This window comes from Cnephaeus nilssonii, assembly GCF_951640355.1.
Source record: "Cnephaeus nilssonii genome assembly, chromosome: 3".
Taxonomy (NCBI): Eukaryota; Metazoa; Chordata; class Mammalia; order Chiroptera; family Vespertilionidae; genus Cnephaeus; species Cnephaeus nilssonii.
This window is the reverse complement of record NC_137074.1, coordinates 23,551,491-23,571,660: the sequence shown is the minus strand read 5'-3', so window position 1 is coordinate 23,571,660 and position 20,170 is coordinate 23,551,491. Positions and strand designations below refer to the sequence as shown.

Below are 20,170 nucleotides of genomic sequence, written 5' to 3'. Positions count from 1 at the left end.
AAATAAATTCTTTCAGAATGTAAAGGCCCTGGCTAGGAAGCGACTCTACTCCAAACAGGTGCCCTCATTCTCAGAGGGGAGGGTTAAAATCGGTCACGGATAATTCATGAGCAGTAAAATCAATCTGCAGGTTAATAGCAGCTCTTCTAAAACTCCGTAACGAACCAGTTTTCCTTGGTGAAGGGCAAAGACAGCCTCCTTCAGACACAAGCTGGGCCAACAACGTGCGCATTCATTGTTAGGTGCTCAGACTTTTTCATCGTGTATTGGGAAGCCGAGACGGGAATCAGCAGTCCTTCTGAGGTCCTGCACCTTGCAGAGCACCTAGCTACCTCAGGCCAACACCTCGCCTCTCTCCTCATCGGAGATGACGCTAAGGGATCACAGCCTTGGCTTGTTTCCACTCCTGACATTCAAAGCAAAAGAAGAAACTAGAAAAATACACACGATCCGTTTTTGCCTCCGCGCCAATGCTTCCTCTCCGGCGCCTGACTCCCGGGGTGACTGGGAGGAACGGTAGCCAGCAGAAAGCGCACACATCTGCTCAGCAGACAGCAGTGGAAACCTACAATGATGGTTCAACTACTTGTGTTCTGTTTTGAGGTTTTTTTTTAATCAAATTTCCAAAGGACAGAAGTGATTATTTCAGCAGAGCTGTCACTGCAGCTGAGGCAATCAGGCCTCCGACCCTCACTTTGGATGCCATAAATTTATAAAACATCATTTAGAACGAATTTTAGACTCATTCACTCACCCAGCTGCCCCTGATTTGAGAGTTTGGGTAGTTGCATGCTTCTTGATTTACTCCCCAAACTGTTGCAAAAATATTAAGCGCTTTGCAGCCTTAGTTATTTTTTGTGAATGAAAAATATGTCTGCTGAAACCATAAATCAGATTATGTCAGATCTTGGTTTAAAACTCCTTGCTGGTTTCCCACAACATTTAGGATAAAATCCCAAATCCCCACAGGCCCTGCTCTACCCTTCAGGCTTCTTTTGCTCCTCGCATATTCTTGCTCACTTAGCTCTGGGCGCACTGGCTGCCGATCAGATTCCTAGAAAGGCCAAGACTGCCCCTCCTCAGGGCCTTCACAGGAGTTGTTTCTCAATCTGAACATCCCTCCCTTTTCCGCCCAGTAAATTATCTTGCTTACAGTCAGAGGCCTTTCCTTAACCCACAGTCTAAATGTCCTGCCTCAAATCCACTTAGCACACACAGTGTCTTCTTTCTTAGCACAGTTTGTAACTCTCAGTTAATTGTGATTTTTTAATATTGATTTTAGAGAGAAAGGAAGGGGGAAGGAGAGAGAGGGAGGGAGGGAGGGAGGGGAGGGGAGAGAGAGAGAGAGAGAGAGAGAGAGAGAGAGAGAGAGAGAGAGAGAAACATAGATGTGAGAAACACTGATTGGCTGCCTCCTTGTATGTCCCCCACCAGGGATAGAGCCCACAACCCGGGCATGTGCCCTGACCAGGAATTGAACTGGCAGCCTTTAGTTCATGGAACACTCAGCTGAGTCACTCTGGCCAGGCCAATTAAGCAGCAGTTTGTTCCATGAGACTGTCCACTCCATGAGAGAGCAAGGGGCATATCTGACATGTCTACCATTGTATGTCCAGCATCTAGCATGGTGCTGAGCATAGAGTAGGTGTCCAGTAAATATTTGAATAAATGAATGGAATCATGAAGTTTTCTAACATCAGGGCCTTGGGGTCCAGGGCAGGAGTGTGCCCACAACCAGCTGTTGTTAGTTCAATTCACCACTGCGGCCAAACTGGCCAAGTGAAACATCCTCATCTTAAACAGCGGGAGAGCCTCACCTGCGCCATTGGGAGGCTGAATGCCAGCTCGTGAGCCAGGCAGCGAGGCCTCGGGCTTCATTTCCCGCCTCGCAATGAACTGCGTGTTGGCAAGGTCAGAGGGGCATGACCATCTGTGCCAGCGGGACCTGAGGGCAAAGCACTCATTTGCAGCGCCCCATGGACCCTTAGCACCTTCTAAACTGCGTCCACTAGACCACTGCCCCCAACTGCATACACAATTAATTAAAAAGAAAAACACAGCCCAGTGTTTGTTCCCCCTTCTCAATTTGCCACCTTGTAAGATAGACTGTTGGTCCAGAGGATAGTCTGGCAAAATAGACAATAATTTGCTATTGCCAACTTGTGCACTCCAAAAAAGAGGATATGGATCAGTACACTAAGTCAGAATTCTTATATTTAAGGGATGATCAAGTGCTCCAACTTATTTTCTCATCAAAAGGATAGGATGCAAAATAACTGGTAGAAAGGTGAGTGGGGTTTGAGACATGCTTTTAAATTTGCCTGCCTACCATGGAGGTTTAGGCTAGAAGAAAAAAAAAGGAAAAATTTAGCATGTTTGCTCTCTTAGACACAGGAAATCAAGCAAATGAAAATGACAGCTAAAACCAACCACCGACCTACAATTTAGGCTGTGGCTTTCCAGAAAGTATTCGCATGTTTGAGGAAGAAATGCTGGAGGTGACTTTGAGTCTCTAATCCAAGTGCTCCTCTCTGTATAAACTATTTGCTGCTCTATAATATGGCATCCTCACTGATTACATTTCCACAGTAAGAGAATTACTGAAGTTTCCGTTCTCACTTGCCCTGTTTCGATGGTAAATTAATTAATCCTGAATCTGGGTCAAGAGCACAGGGTAGAGGGCTGGCACTGCTGAATCCAGAAAGCCCACGAGGATGCCTCATTTAGCGCCGGTCACGTAATCTGGGTTTGATGGCTAAATCTGTGCAGGGACTTTGCTTCTCTTACAAGATGGGTTGAATGAGGCAGGTATGCCATCTTTCCCCAGATGGATGATGATTCAGTCTGGAATGCATCCCTGCCCTGTCCTGCCCCTGTGATCTCTTCTACCCCGTGGCTGCTGCTCTTGGATGTACACACTGCAGGAAGTGGATGGCTCCTGCAAAGACAACACGAGAGTTCCTACAAGCAGGTAGGGAATGCTCTCGAGGAAGGAGTCAATGCTCTGTTTGGCATGACTGATGTCATGCTTCATTTGCAGTTAAGAATAACATTCAGCACTGGCCAGTGTGGCTCAGTAGTTGGAGCGTTAGCCTGTGCACTGAAGGGTCTCAGGCTTGATTCTTGGTCAAGGGCATGTATCTGGTTTGAAGATTTTATCACCGGCATGGTTGGGGCGCATGCAGCGGGAGGCAAGCAATTGATGTGTCTCTCTCACATTGATGTTTCTCTCCCCGCTTTCTCCCCCTTCATCCTTCCCTCCCATCCACTCTAAAAATCAATGGAAAAATATCATTGGGTGAGGATTAACAAAAAAGCCAAAACAAAACAAATGAAAAACTCCAAAATGGATTACAGACTTAAATATAATACTCGAAATCATGAAACTTCTATAAGAAAACATAGGCAGTAAAACCTCTGACATTTACCTTTGCAATATTTTTTTTTGACATATCTCCTTGAGTAAGGAAAACAAGAAAACAATAAATAAAGGGTACTACATCAAACTAAAATGTTTTTGCACAGCAAATAAAACCACCAACCAAACAAAAAGATAACCTACTGAATGGAAGAAGATATTCTCCAATGACACATCCAATAAGAGGTAAATATCCAATTTTTAAAAATTAAATTTATTTGGATGATATTGGTTAATAAGATATATAGGTTTCAAGATTATATACATTTCTGTGATAGATGATCTGTATATTGTATTGTGTGCCCACCACCCAAAGCCAAATCATCTTCCATCACCATATATTTGGCCCCCATTACCCCCACTCCCCTAATATCTAAATTTTATAAAGAACTCACACAACTCAACATGAAAAAAACACACACACACACAATGCAATTAAAAAATGAGAAGAGGATCTGAAGAGGTATTTCTCCAAAGAGGACATACAGATGGCCAACAGACATATGAAAAGATGCTCAACATCACTAATCATCAGAGAAATGCAAATCAAAACCACAAGGAGATATATCACTTCACACCTGTCAGAATGGCTACCAAATCAACAAACAAAAACTATTGGTGAGGATGTGAAAAAAAGAGAATCCCTGTGCACTGTTGGGAATGCAGATTGGTGTAGCCACTATGAAAATCAGTATGGAAGTTCTTCAAAAAATTGAAAATGGAACTGCTTTGTGATCCAGTGATTCCACTTTTGGCTATACATCCAAAGAAACCCAAAACATTAATTAGAAAGGATGTATGCATCCCTATGTTCGTTGCAGTGTTATTTATAATTGCCAAGATATGGAAGCAACCCAAATGCCCATAAATACACAAGTGGATAACAAAGCTGTAGTGTATATAGATATAATGGAATATTACTCAGCCATAAAAAAATGATGAAATCTTACCATTTGTAATAGCATGGATGGACCTAACAGGTATTATGCTAAGTGAAAAAAAGTCAGAGAAAGACAGATGACATATGATTTCACTTATTTGTGGAATCTAAAGAACAAAATGAATGAACAAACAACATAGAAAGAGACTCATAGATACAGAAAACTGAGGGTAGCCAGACAAGAGATGGGTGAAGGGCTGGGTAAAAAAGGTGAAGGATTAAGAAGTACAGATTGGTAGTTACAAAATAGTCACAGGGATGCAAAGTACAGCATAGGGAATATACTCAATAATATTATAATATTAATAGAGGCCCGATGCACAAAATTAGTGCAAGGGGCTCAGCCCTTGCAGCCGCTGCAGCTTTCCTCGGCCCTCACAACCTTGGCTTCATCCGAAAGGTCGTTCGGCTGTCCGGTCTAATTAGCATATTATGCTTTTATAGATTATTATAGATGGGTGGGTACTGGAAATATCGGGGGGATCCCTTTGTAAAGTACTGTATCTGATTATCTAACCACTGTGCTATATTCCTGAAACTAATAAAAATAATTTCAACTATAATTGAAAAATAAACTAAAAAACATACTACATATATTCTTCTTGTTTACTGCTTACCTTCCAGTATCATATCAGCTTTAGGATGTCAGGGGCTGTGTTTTGTTTTCAGCTGCCTCCAGCATCTACCAAACTAAGACACAGCATCCACCTCAATAAACGTTTCTTGAACAAATGTTCAGAGATGCATGTTTTCCTTCTTTTCTTAATTTTTCAGGATTCAGTTACTTTGCTCTAGTAACTACCTCCACCTCTTTATGGTAAAATTCATTTAATTTCAGACAGAATGAAAGCTAAAGGTTTTTAAATATTCTATACTGATAAACTCATTTGAAAATTTATACATATATATATTTTTCTTTAAAAATAACTTATCTGTAATTATAATTTTTAGGAATTTTAATCATTCCTCTCACAGGAAAAAATCATAATTTCAAGTATTTACTATTGGTGTCTGATTTATCTTTAAGGAGAAGTTCCTAACACCTATTCTGATTAAGGTAGGTGGAGGGGGAAAGGTAAAAACACCATGATTCTAAAACTGACTCATTATTCTGAGGAAATCACTTTATAGAATTAACCTCAGGGTTGCCTTCCTGGAGCCCTAGAAATATTTCTATAGAATACCCACCTGGAATCTGGTCAGAGAGCTGGGAGTGGCCATCAGCAGAGGTCTCCAGGTTGCCAGGTGTTAAACATTGGTTACAACCTTCATTCAAACCTGGAAATAACTGACCAATCTCTGGACCAGACCACCTGGCCCAGGGAGAGATGGCTCCCAGGACCTGATCACCTGAGCGTTGGCCCTGAGGTGAGGGCTACTAGGTGGGAACTAAGCCCCACTCTGTGGCCTAGGCTTCACCTAGGAGACAGAAAGAGAAAAGCATGTGGGGAGAGAACTATGGGGGTGACCCAGGCACCACCTCAGCCTCCTGGTGGCCTCCTTTATGCCACTGGCCTACAAGACAAAGAGCAGGAGGTAGATTATAGATAGATTGATTGCCTGGTCCAAAATCAGGGCTTAATCAAGAAGACAAAGTATATTATCTCTACAGTTTTAGTCCCTGTAAATTCCTTGGAAAAGTAAAGATTTCTCTGTAATACAAGCAACCATTTCCTTAGGAAACAGTTCAATGATGGGGAAATGTTTTCTTAACTGGAGCCACTGGGTGGCCAGAACATGCAAGTGACAGTCACAGAGAGGAAGAGGAAAGCAGTTTACTCCAAGTGATGATGTTTTTTTGTTTTTTTTTCTTTTCTTTTTCTGTTTTGCTTTGTTCACATGGATATGGGTTAGAGACAGTAAGTGGTTTTAGAATACGTCCACAAATTCTTTGATACTCTTCCCATGAAGAGGTGGAGCCCAATTCTCTTCCCCTTAAGTGTAGGCTGAACTTAGTGACTTTCTTCTATAGAATAGAGAAATAAAGAGAAGTGACACAACGGCTACTTTGGAGACTAGGTTAATAAAAAAGACTCTCTCTCTCCCCACAGTCACTTGCACTGGGGGAAGCTAGCCACCAAGTTGCAAGAACACTCAAGCAGCCTATGGAGAGGGCCATGTGGTGAGGAACTGAGGCCTCCAGCCCCGTGAATGACCCATCTTGGAAGTAGACTCTCCAGCCCCACTTGAGCCTTTGGATGACTACAGCCCCAGTGGACATTCTCACTGAACCTCCTGAGAGACCCTGAGCCAGACCACTCAGCTAAGCAGCTCCCAGAGTCCTGACCACCAGAAACTGTGAGATAATAAATGAGTATTGTTTTAAGCTGTTAAGTTACATAGTAAGATATTACAAAGTAATTGGTAACTAAGAAAGAAGGTATAAGGACCACGCATTTAAACGTATTGATTTAAATGAAATATATACTTTTATTAATGTAAAAGAATCCCAAGTTGCCAGAAAGGAAAAGCGCCTTTTATGTTTCCACAGATTAGGGCAGGGTCTCTAGGTGGCCACACCTAACCCTCACTCTGTGACCTTGGGCAGGTCAAGCCTCAGTGCGACCCTCCCCCCCCCCCGCCCACCCCCGCCCAGTGCAGTTACAGGGGCTGCATAAGATCGTGAGAGCCAAGCCCTTGGCAACGTTCCTGGCACTGAGAAGGCTGTCAGTGTCAGTGACTCCCTACCTCGGGCTGCCCTACGGAGATTCAAAGGCCCTGCTGACTCACAGACCATGCTCTGGCCACCCCCTTCCTGGGGAAGAGGGTACGAAGCTTCCGTAATTGGGAAAGAAGAGAAGCGGATGATGCGACGCTCAGGAGGTTTATGTGATTGGACTTGCTACACTACGTGAACATTCTTTTCCACTTTGTTTTGGAATCTCAGACTGCTACCATCTCCACTTTACAGCATTCCCAGCTACGGTTTACAGTTTTTCAACTGCTTGTTATTTCTAGAACTTTCGTGTTAGACAGGGCACTTTGATTGGGGGCTCCAAGGTAAGAGCATTGAAGGGACTGCCTTGGTATATGATGCTTTCTTCACGTAGCATTATTTGAGGATGAGTGAAATTTCCACACAACTGCACCTTACTCCTTTATGCACACTCCTGTCCTACTTGAGGGTAATGTACACGGACTTTTGTAAACGCTCTTTTGCTGATTACTACTGAGTGGGTTGTCTGACTTTAGGGTGTATCTCTAGGCTTCAGTAGACTACTACAGTTGAAGCTCTCACACCCAGAAGAGCAAGAGGGGACTGCACCTTTATTTTAAAATCGGGTTCTCAGACTGTAGCACATTGTGGGTGTTGTGTATAAACAGGAAAATCAAAACAATGAGGGCCCTAGAGAGAGCCTGGAAGACTGTATTTCTGAGGATATTCAAAACCAAGGCTTGGAGGCTGTGACCGGCTGGAGTCCTGCGCATAGTAACAATACTAGTACAGTGACAAAGGGCCATGAGGACTTTAACTGGAAGGTGACAGGTCACACTCAATGCCTCCTCTGTTGTCACAGAAAAGCTTTAGTTGAAAAGATGTATTAATCCAGTCGGCACTTCACCATAGGGTCACATCGGTTAACTTAAATCTGATCTAATCAGTAGTAAGAAGGTTCTTTTTACTAGTATAGTAATCCATGAAGAAAACAAGCCAAATTGTAGGCATTTAAAAAAGTCAGCCAGGCCGAAACCGGTTTGGCTCAATGGATAGAGCATCGGCCTGCGGACTCAAGGGTCCCAGGTTCGATTCCGGTCAAGGGCATGTACCTTGGTTGCAGGCACATCCCCAGTAGGGGGTGTGCAAGAGGCAGCTGATCGATGTTTCTCTCTCATTGATGTTTCTAACTCTCTATCCCTCTCTCTTCCTCTCTGTAAAAAATCAATAAAATATATTAAAAAAAAAAAAAGTCAGCCAGAGAGGTACAGTGTTTGGATAGGTTCAAGCCTTGGACTGATGAGAGGGCACAGTCCTCTCGTGGCCACGTGCAAGTCCCAGCTTGGAGGGCAGAGCCCTTCCAGCACAATTATAGCCAACAGCTATAGTTATAAGCTTAAACCTATGGTCCGAACACGTGGCCCCACATGCCTAAGTGATATAGGCTGCAAGCAAACAAAGCTTGATCAGGTGCACGTAATTGAGTAGGCTCAAAACTCGCGAGAATGGTGTAAACATCTTGACCACGCCCTTACTGTGCCTCGTGGCATCTGCTATAAAATAAAGACACGGCTTGTAGTCCGTGGCGCTGCTGGGTCCCCATCAGGGAAGCAGAGTCCCACCGAGTCCCAGCTTTCCTTCTCTTGTCTATCTTTTCTCATTTCTTCATCACCCCCACTCAGGTTCATCCTTGGCCATGCTGGCGCGGCACATGTGTCAGTGTGTGTCAAAGGTCAGGGCTGACATATCTGGGTCACACATTCATTTCACAGGGCATGTCAGGCTCAGCCCCAATATTCTTGCTGGGCAACAACTACAGCCTGTGTGTCAGCCAGGGCTCTCTGGGGTTCTTTCAGGCTGATATCTCATCTTGTCTTTCAGAGTACACGGCTATCAGCCCTTACTTCTAGGCGTTTAAAAACAACTCTACTTTGTTTATTCCATGCTACACCCTTGAGAGGAATTCTGGCCCCCAGGCCTTTGTTCCTGCTGTTTCTGCTGCCTGGAAACCTTAGAGATCATTTGGTGCAGACTGGTCCCTCAGGCAGCGGTTACCGGCAGGAACTCACTGACAAGTGCTCTGGGGATCCCTTTGAGGGCAGAGGGAGAAGCTGAATTCTGAAGATGCTCCAGCCAAGGCCTCACAGATGCTGGAAGGGAGCTCTGAAGCTGGGCTGGTCTTTCAGAGCTGACCCCAGCTGGGAGGAAGGCGCCAGGCCAGACATTGGATATAGGCTGCACCTAGAAGGGGGCATGACCTTGGGCCATCCCTAGAGTGGGTCTCAGATGAGAACTGTCAGCTGCCAACACTCCCAGGATCTGGGGGGGGGGGGGGGGGGGGGAGATGAGTACTTTACTTCTGAAGAGGGGATGGGTGGTGTCACAGGGGTGGGCTGCCCGACTGTCCTTCCTCCACGTAGTTCAGGTCACGCTTCCTACTCCATCTCTCAGCTCCATTCGCTTGTCTGCATCCTGCAGATGCCAACAGAACTTAGTGTCTGTGCAGTGGCTTTATTATACTAACTTTACTTTTAGCATGGTTCATGGGTTTTATCTCCCTACCTTGATTGTAAAGCCCCCCCAAAAGTTTTATATTTCTCTTGTATCCACAGGTTATAGGAAAGTGACCAATAATATATGTAGTGGAAAAAAGTAAGGGATTTAGAGCCTGAAATCCTAATTTTAAATCCTAGAATTACCATATATAAATGGATAAAGTTATATACATCATTTGATTTCTATAAATCTTAGTTTCATCATTTAGAATGTGGGAATAATAAAAATCCTTATTTTGTCCAGGCTACAGTGTTGCTGTGAGAACATTAAGATGGTGAACTGAAAATGCTTTGTAAACTAATAAACTAAAACCAATGTTTTTCAATGTTGAGTACCAGACACCCCATTCAAGGGGAAAAATATTGGGCTGGTAAATGTAAAACTAGGTATACATTCTTTATGCTGATAATACTTATAAAACATAAACAGTTTTACAAATAAATATAAACAAATACGATATACAATCAACTTCAATGGACAAAACCCAGGTTATTGTAATAGATGATGTTGGTTTGTAAGCTGATGTTGGTTTTTTGGCTTTTATACATATGGTACTAACTGTAGAGCAAAGGTTCATTTGGTTTGGATATGCCTATATTCTGTGTGCTATGCAATAATTCTGATTTTTCAACACTTGTCTCCATTTTCTCCATATGAAATCGATCATTTATACAATTCACCATGACATCATTTGACCTTCACATAAAAATATCATTTATGTATCTTAAATATACTTCTTTCCTTTAACTTTCCATTTTTATGTGCCAATTAGAATATATATCACAATGTTAATTTAGTAGCAAGTCCATAAAACAGTAACCTCAAAAATTAAGAAACAAAAGAAGTATAAGACTTATACAATGAAAACTATAAAATATTGCTGAGAGAAATCAAGTATGACCTGCATAAATGGAGAGACATTCTATATCTATGGATTGGAAGACTCAGTATTATTAAGATGGCAATTCTCCTCAAATTGATCTACAGATGCAACACAATTCCTATCAAAATTCTATTGGAAGAAATTGACAAGCTGATCCTAAACTTTATATGAGAATGCAAAGGACACAGAACAGCCAAAACAACCTGGAAAAAGAACAAAGTTGAAGAACTAACACTTCCCAAAGCGTGCTATAAAGATATGTTAATCAAGAGAGTATGGTACTGGCATATGGATAGACATATAGATAAATGGAATAGAATTGAGAATCCAGAAATAAACCCTTACATTTATAGTCCATTGATTTTTTTTTTTACATAGGTGCCAAGGTAATTCGATGGAGGAAAGGACAGTCTTTTCTACAAGGGTGCTGGGACAACTGGGTATCTGTAAAAAGATGAATTTATATACTTAACTCATATCATATAAAAATGGACTCAAAATTGATCACAAACTCATGTCAGGGTTAAAACTGTAAAAATTCTAGAAGAAAATATAGAACTTTTGTGGCCTTAGGTTAGGCAGAATTATTGAACACAATATCAAAAGCATGATCCACAAAAGGAAAAAAATTTAAAAAACAGACTTCATAAAAATTAAACCTTTTATACTTTACAAATCACCAATAATAAAATGAAAAGATAAACCACAGTCTGGAAGCAAATATTATTTCTGATAATGGGTTTATATCCAGAATATATAAAGATCTCTTATAAGACAAATCAATTTTAAAATGGGCTAAATAGCCCTAGCTGGTTTGGCTCAGTGGATAGAGCGCCCCCCTGCAGCCTGAAGGGTCCAGGGTTCGATTCCTGTCAAGGGCACATGCCCGGGTTGCCGACTCCATTCCCAGTAGGGGGCATGCAGGAGGCAGCCAATCAATGATTCTCTCTCATCATTAATGTTTCTATCTCTCTCTCCCTCTCCCTTCCTCTCTGAAATCGATAAAAATATATATTAAAAAAAGAAAAATGTCTTAAAAATAAAAATAAAAAAAATGGGCTACTAAGCCCATGAAAAGATGTTCAGCATCATTAATCATTAAGGAAATGTACATTGAAAGAACAATCAGATATTATTATTTCTACTAGAATGGGTATAGTAAAAAAGACAAAATAATGATTGGTGAGAATATGGAAAAACTGTTACCCTCATGCATTGCTGATGGGAACGTAAGATGGTACAGCCACTTGAAAAACAGCATGGCAGTTTCCTAAAAAAAGAAAAATTAAACCTAAATTTACCATATTATCCTGCAATTCCACTCCAAAGTATCTACCCATGAGAAACACAGGTCTCACAAAGATGTATATGTGTTCATAGCAACCTTATTTATAATATCAAAAAGAGTGGAAATCCTCCACATGTCCATCCACTGGTGAACGGATAAACAAAACACGGATACCCATAAAATGGAATATTATTCAGCAATAAGGATCCATGCTACAACCTGAATGAACCTAACAATAAGCCAAGTAAAGAAGCCAGGTGCAAAAGATTAAATATTGTATGATCCCACTTATATGAAATGCCCAGAAAAGGCAAATTTATAGGGGCAGAAAGTAAATCATAGTTGCCTAGGGTTGGGGAGTGGAGCTGGGAATTGACTGTCAATGGGCAGGTGGGATCTTTTGAGGGTGATGAAAATTTCCTAAATTTGCATTGTGGTGATGCTTGCACAAGTCTGAAAATTTACTAAAAAATCGCTGAGTTGTCCATTTAAAACAGGTGAATTTTAAGAAAAGGTAAATTATATCTCAATAAAGCTATTTTAACAATTAGGGAGCTTATTGTTCCCTTATAATGAGCTGTCTATAGATAGCCAAGTCCAGGGCTGTTATGATGCTTTTTGTAATTAGGGAACCAGACTCTTTCCATCTTCAGTCAAGTGTTTTTGCCTCAAGGCTAGAAAAGGAAGAACAAAGAGTGCAAAAGGCATTAGCCTGCTAAGTTGGCTGCCTTTAAGGATCTTTTTGGGAAGCCCACCTAATAACTCTCTTATAAATCATTGGCTACAACAGTGTCACATGACCACTCTTAACTTCAAGGGAGTCTGGGAAATGTAGGAATACTACTACCTGCAGTCAAATAACTGTCCTGTCAATAAGGAAGAAAGGAAGAGTGGATGAGTAGAGCAGCTAGCAATCTGTGCAGTGGAGAAATACTTCTTGGTGTCAGTGTGAACACAAATAGAACCAGCAGAGGAGTACTCAGTTATCACGTGATAACCCAGATGATCCAGAGTACACTTATTATTCATGGTTTCTTATCGAAATGAAAACATAAGGGTTCCAGAGAGACTGTCTACTACTCTGTTAAGAAATACTAAACTGAACAAATGTTCCTTCTTCGTATTTTTATTTCTAAGACAAAAACTTGAGAGCTGAGCCAGTCAGCATAGTAGAAAGGGTCCTTGAGTTTGGAAATGTCTGGACTCAAAACCTGGCCACACCCTTTGGAAACGATTCCTTGGACAAAATCCTTAACTTACCTAAGACTCAATTTTCTCACCTGTACAAGGAGAATAACACTTGCTTCAAAAGCTTATTTGAGAGAACTTAGTACGACAGCAGGTATAAAGCACTAAACCTCACATGAGCTTCCCTCCCTCATTAGCCACACTGCAAAGTGGCCCGAGGTGCCTCAGACACCCAACAAAGAAGGAGAAATCCTATTATTGTTTTTCTTGCCAAAATTAAGCAGCTGGTGTCCCCCACTGCTCAAGTTGAGACTTTTCTCAGGAGAATTCCTAATTAGATATCATCCATTCAACACACACACAAATTACAAAGTGGGGTGGGGGTGGGAGGGGAGGAGCCAACAAAGCAAAACAAAAGAAATCACAATGAAGACTAACGTTAACCTCTGGAGAACAAACCTCCCCAAATACTTTTATCTTTGTACCCAATATTGTAACCTTCCTAATAGCTCATTCTTCTTTTACAGAATCAGAGAAGACTCAGAAAAACACACCAACAGAATGTATGTACTCGGCACATTTTCAAAAGGTGGGGGTTGAGGCAAGTACTGGTGAAAGCAGGTGCACAGGTGGGCCTGTTGGCACGAACCCCAGGTCATCCATTACTTGCCCATCATTCATAAATCTGTTCGATGAAGCCACCTGGGGCCTCTCCCAGCGCTTTCTTCCTGAAGCACGAACACAGCTTAAAATAGGAGACTGGCGGATTGGGATTGGTTGGCAACTTTAGCAGCTTCTAAAATCTCGGTTAAACACTGACGGAATAAAACCTGTGTTTCTATAAGAACACCATGGATCTCAAATGAAAAGAATGAATCCAAAGCAGAATTGGGTAATGTGTCAACTGAAAGCTAGAAGAACTATTCCGTGTCTCTCTTCATTATCTGCAAAATACCAAAATTGTACTAATGATGACAGTAAACAGCATTTTACAATAAGTAGACAACTTAAAGAAAACAAACATCATTTCCTTTACTTAAGAGACAAGGGCAGGCTGGGAAAACTGATGCAATGCTTTAGGGTACAATGATACAGTTGGGTCTTCCAGTCACTCTGTATCAGGGATTTAATTTTGTCACATCCCATGACCTATCTGACCAATATAGTATGATATCCATCTGCCCATTTTTCTTCTCCCCGAGAAAAGGGGAAGAGAAAATAGAGAGCGACCCCATTCCTGGAGGAGAACCTCGGCATCTTGTCCCGAGGGCCCTGGGGGGTGGGGGTTGGGGGTGGGGGAGCGGCTCTCCTGGCTCACTCTCTGGTGAGCAGCAGCTCAGCCTGCCAAAATAAACAGCTGTGGGGACTTCTGCAGCTGGTGCTGCCACCGCTTCCCAGAACTCTCCCCCAGACAGATTGAGAAACCCTGTCTGTCCTTCGATGCCCTCCACAGCGAATGGCAGTCCATTTCTGCTATGGGTTTGTGCAAAATCTCTCATCCTGCGAGCTCTCACGTTTGCACTTGAGTTAGAAGTCAATTAAAAGCAAGATATCACAGATACCTTGTTCTCTATTTTCTTAAGAGTCATCCAATATGATGGTTACCATGCTCCTGCCTTTCCTCTCCACCCCAAAGTATGGAACACAGGGAAAGTCCTGTTGTCCCAAATGCGCAGGCCAAGAAGGGCCCCCTGGCACACAGCTTCACCCACAACTCACAGCAGAGCTCAGCGAAGCAGTGCAGCTGACTTGGTTATAACAAAACTCCCTGTCCAATGAGTGCTGCTCTGCTGTCCCACCACCTGGTGGCTATTCTGCATCCCAAAACCTATATTTGGGTTTGGTGGAGTCATCCTATATAATAAAAGGCTAACATGCAAATTGTCCCCTCAACCTGGAGTTCAACCAGGGGGCAGGGCTGGCCTGGCCCCCGATTGCCCGCCCCCCACTCCAATCAGGGGCAGGCCAGCTGGCCAACCACCCGCGGCCCCTCCCCCTGGCCAGCCCAGCTGATTGGCCCTGATTGAGGCAGGCCGGCCAGACCCCACCTGTGCACAAATTCATGCACCAGACTCTAGTTTCATAGATATAGGGTGTTCCCCAAAATGTATACACACTTTAACAGCTGATATCTCAATCTTACCTAATAAAAGAGAAACATGCAAATTAACCATCACTCCGCTACACCCACAGCCAATCAGAGTGAGTATGCAAATTAACCCAACGAAGATGGAGGTTAATTTGCATATAGAGGTGTGAAGCCTGCTATGAGGGCAAGGGGGGGCGGCGGAGGGAGCTACTGGAGTGGTGCTCCAGACAGAAGCGAAGACTTGCCGGCTCTGGGCGGCCCAGGAGTGGGTATGTGCCGGCTCCCCGGGCGGCTGGGGTGGGGAGCGGGGACCTGCTGGCTCCCAGGCGGCTGGGAGTGAAGCCAGGGGAAGGAAGGCCTATTCTTGCACGAATATCGTGCAACGGACCTCTAGTTTTTAAAATAAAATGTATTTTAATAAACACTGCCTTTATAATTATTCAAAGTGTGTGTATACATTTTTAGGACACCATATACATGCACATTTTCCAAACAAATAGTTTTGTTTGTTTGTTTTCTTACTGTCAGGACAACTAGGCGATATATTTGATATATATAAGGGCAAGTAGTGGCTAGGGAAGGAGACAGGAGAGCTGAGCAACATATGGGCTCTTCATTTACTCATCCAAGTATCCACTAAGCATCCAGGAGCTCGGGTGCTGGGGCTGGGGCTTCGCGCACAGGCCAGGCCCTCAGAGCACACCCTCTGTCCAGGGAGGAAGACACACTTTGGATGACTATTTGCAGGTGTGCCAAGGATTACAGAGGTCGCTCTGAGGGTACTGCCCTGCAAGGTCAGGGAAGGCCTGTGTACTGGGTCTCTAAGGGTCTTTGGAAGGTTTCTAATTAAATTGTGTATTCATTAAAGCACTTTTTAAAAAAAATTTTAAATCCCCACCCAAGGATTTTTCTTCATTGCTTTCTAGAGATAGTGGAGGGAGGATAGGAGGAAAGGAGAGAGGAAGGGAGGGAGGGAGGGAGGGAGGGAGGGAGGGCGAGAGGGAGAGAAACGTCGATGTGAGAGAGACATATTGACTGGTTGTCTCCTGCAAGAGCCCCAACCGGGGCTTGGGATGGAACCTGCAACCCAGGCACGTGACCTTACCAGAAATTGAACCCTTCAGTGGGCAGGCCTACACTTCAACCACTGAGCAACACTGGCCAGGGCCATTAAAGCACTTCTTGAAGTTTCATTTTGCTCACACTTTCCTTGTGTGTGAGGGGGTGACACAGCTCTTGTGATTTTCATTTCAATGGTTAACCCAAATCTCTGGATTCTCCGTCCAATTCTGTACTCCAAACACTAGGGGTCAGCAGCCTTCCAAAAGTCGTGAGCCCAGACAAGAACCCTAGTTGTGGGGTGCTGCTAAGAGCAGGGCGGGGCTTACTCTCACAATAGGAAGAGTCTGATAGACACTGTGGATACTTTCCCAAACTCCTCCCGTTCCTTTAGTACAACCTTAACTCTTATTTGGGTACCCTCAGCTAAGAGGGTACGCAGAGAAAGTGCAGGTGCTTGGGGGATGTTGATCTGGACATGGGATTTGTGGCTCAGCCTAAATTAATTTTTTAAAAATTACTTTATTGATTAAGGTATCACATATTTGTCCTCATCCCCCCCATTCCCATCCCAAACCCCTCCCCACGCATGCCCCCACCCCCCCTGTTGTCCGTTAGGCTCATATGCAAGCACACAAGTCCTTTGGTTGATAAGTTAATTTGCATTCTCCCACTCCCTGCCTCCGTGTATTGGTTCAGGGATAAACACATGATCCTATTTGGACCAATAGAGATTGAGGAGAAATTTGCTGAGGATGACTGGGAAAGTAGTTTCCTTGCTTTTCTTGGAGAGCTTTTCTTATGACAATATCTACCTCTCTCTCTCTCTTTCTCCCTCTTTCCTTACCCCCTCCCCGATGAGGATGAAAAACCCCAAAGCCCTAGAGGTAGAGACAGTCATCTGGCAACCACCAGGTGTGGAGGGACAGCTACAAGATGAAGGTGACTGCAAACACAAAACAAACAAACAGAAAACACCAGCAGAATGGTGAAAGCACACCTATGAAAAGCAACAAACTAGGGAGAGCACAGGGCTTCAGTTCTTTGCAACTGACCTCCCTTGCCTGCTCAGCCCTAAGCAGTCTACATCCTCACAGCACTAACACCTTGGCATTTCCTACAGTTCATTGTATGGTTTTACCAATAGTTCATTAGTTCAGTAAAGAACCAATGAGAGGGTCAAGGGAGCCCTCATACAACTCCAGGTCTATTCTCCTAAGGCTAGTATATAAAAAGAAACACTGATGGGATCCTTATAGCTTCTCATAGTTTTTATAGATGAGAGGCTATGATGATAAAGGGTATGGATTTCAGCCTGGCCGGTGTGGCTCAGAGGTTGAGCATCAACCTATGAACCAGGAGGTCAGGCCACATGTGGGCTCGATCCCCAGTGTGGGGCATGCAGGAGGCAGCTAATCAGTGATTCTTTCTCATCATTGATGTTTCTATCTCTATCTCCCTCTCTGAAATCAATAAAAAATATTTTTATAAAAAGGGTATGAATTTCAGAGTCCATCAGACCCAAGTTCAAATCTCAGCCACTTCCTTTACTAGTTATATGATTTTTGTCTGAGCTTCTATGTAAAATGAGAATGAATAAAGCCTACCTTTCACAGTTGCTCTCAAGTTTCAGAGTAATAACATATGTAATGAGTTTGGCATTCAAAAAATAGCTGTTAGGATTATTATTTCAGTATCCTTGGGAGAAAAGAGCACTATGACAGAAAAGCAGCCAGTTTCCTAAACATTCTTCCCAATGAATATAGTATCCGCTTCCCACCCATGACAAGGTGCCCTGGGTGTGAGTGTGCTGGTGAGAGCAGGTCACAAGAACTTGAAAATCCGTGTCCCCTTGTCAGGTTGCTCAGACCTTCAATGGAAGTTGCAAGTTTCTGCAAGTAATTGCAGGTCTGGAGCTAGTGATTCATTAAGGATGTAATTCTTCAGGTAGGTCCTAGTGAGCAAAGGAGCTACTAAAAAAAAAAGGTTATTGCCATATCTGCACGCGCATACACACACACACACATAATATGTATATGTACATATTATATATGTGTGTGTATGTGTGTGCGCGTAGATATGGCAAAAAATATATATATATGATTACAAATGACACTTTTAAAAAAAATAAAAGGACTTAGTTGCCAACATTTAACATAAAAATCCCACACCCCGAATTTCAGCACAGCCACACTCTGTTGGCCACGCCCAGTGCCTTCTAGGTCCCCTTGGTTTAAGTCTACAATCTCTCCCCACTGGCAGGGGCTTCCCTTATTTAGAGATCTGCTGACCTGTATTGACATACACATTTGAATATATGAATTTGAGGTGTCTGAGTTTGCACACACACACACCTCTGCCCTGTGTAAAAGGCCTGCAACCGCAGATGATGCACCTATCGAAACGAAAGATCTGGCGAGGGTCAATTCTCCTTCTGTCACTGGGGCACCAGTCATGGAAAATCACACCTGGAGCATCATGGCTGCACAGCCACAAGGGAGCAGTCACCATGGAGGCTGGTGATCCTCAGGACAGTGGTCTCAGCAAAATTCACCTTCTAGCTCCAGATGCCATCCGTGTAGCATAAAGCTGATAACAATATTCTGTCCCTCTGCACGTTTGAGTTTGTGCCCCTGGCTTTGAGTAGCTTTGAATCATCCCTTTCTTGTCCCTGTCAGTGGGGGAGGGGACAGCTGCAAGAAGGGCTCCTGAGACTCGGGCAAGCTTTTATCAGTACTGTGGTCAGAGATATGCACTGACCCTATGCAGTGGGCAGGTTGGCCCTGAGCCAAGTCTGGGCTTGACCTCTCCTTCTAGAAGTAGAATCTGGGAGGTTAGCATCAATGTGGTCATAAAATCAGAGTACTGCATGTGTTTCACTCTATTCATTTGTGTCACATGGTGAGTGTAGTTCCATGAGGTAGAGACTTTGTTCACGACTGTACCCTTGGCAGCTAGAACAGTGCATGACACACAACTGATGTTCAATTAATGTGCATGGAGTAAATGAACAGATGATAACACCTCTTTTTCTTCCGCGAAGCCTCCTCTTCCCATGACCAGGCCTCCATCATCTCTCAACTGGGAAACTTCAACTGCCTCCCAGCTAAATCGAACCCCAGGCCTCAGTATATCGCCTCTCCACTCAACCACATCTCCACTTAAAATTCCGCAAAAGGTTTCTCATTATTCTTAGGATAGAATCCAAATTTTTTCATGAGGCTCCAACCAATCCCTCCTGCCCTGGCCAGCCTCACTGAACGCCTCTCCGTGCCCCACACTGTCCTGCACCCCCCCCTCCTTCCCATCGCCCACCAGACTGGGTGGCAAACTCCTAGCTCATCCATGAGGTCTCAGCCTAGGTCTTGCCTGTGTTCTCATCACTGCCCTTCATTCCTCACTGTGCTTGCTGTGCCCCTGGGACAACCTGCCACACTGTGTCCGCTGGCCAGCCAACACTGGCAGGCTTGTCCGTCCTGTCACCTTGGTCACCTGTGTCCCTTGCACTCAGGAGGGCCTGGCACAGGGGCGGCAGTGAGGACTCTTTTACTGGATAAACTGGTTTTACTTTGTGCCAGGTTCAGGGCCAGGCTCTTTGTAATCTTCCATTTCATGACCTCATAGCTGAGAAAGCTGAGGTCCAGGGAGGTGAAGTCATTGACCCAGGGTTAGGATTCGATTCGAGTCAGTGCGTCCCAGAGCCTGTTCTCTTTCCACCGGGCCATGTGGCGCCTGAGCCTTCCTCTTCTGCGAGAGCAACCCAGGCCGCATACCTGTGTCTGGGCGCCCTTGACGGTGTTTGCCTATTACCTCAGGAAGAAAGAATGCCCGAGGAGATGGAATTCTTGGTGGTTACTCAAGCCTGCTCACACAAGTATGAATACAGTTTCTTGAAGACCAGAGGAAAGGAATGTAGGTCAAACAAATTGCCCGGGCCAGCGTCTCCCTCTATTACCCAACTTTTCTCATTGCATGTGTGAGGCCATAAATGGAAGATAACTAAGTGGAAAATTCCAGGAGCTGTGTAACTATCATTACAAACAAAAGCTCAAGAAATCAAGGGAAGGCTTTTAAAATCACTTTCTGTTTTAGC

General features: G+C 43.7%; 1 protein-coding gene across 10 annotated transcripts in view; it reads right to left on the bottom strand.

Moving 5' to 3' along the window:
- The window catches only part of SCHIP1 (schwannomin interacting protein 1), a 144,902-nt gene that overhangs the window by 69,230 nt on the left and 55,502 nt on the right, over positions 1–20,170 (bottom strand). Inside the window, exons 2-3 of one of the 10 annotated variants that reach the window (XM_079766532.1) lie at positions 11,660–11,723; positions 10,799–10,897 (exon numbers count right to left, since the gene is read on the bottom strand). The exons of 8 other annotated variants lie outside the window; for them this stretch is intronic. In XM_079766532.1, the coding sequence (XP_079622658.1) occupies positions 10,799–10,897; positions 11,660–11,723 (163 nt within the window). The remainder of the gene's footprint in view (positions 1–10,798; positions 10,898–11,659; positions 11,724–20,170) is intronic. One more of the 10 variants, XM_079766533.1, reaches the window with a different exon arrangement.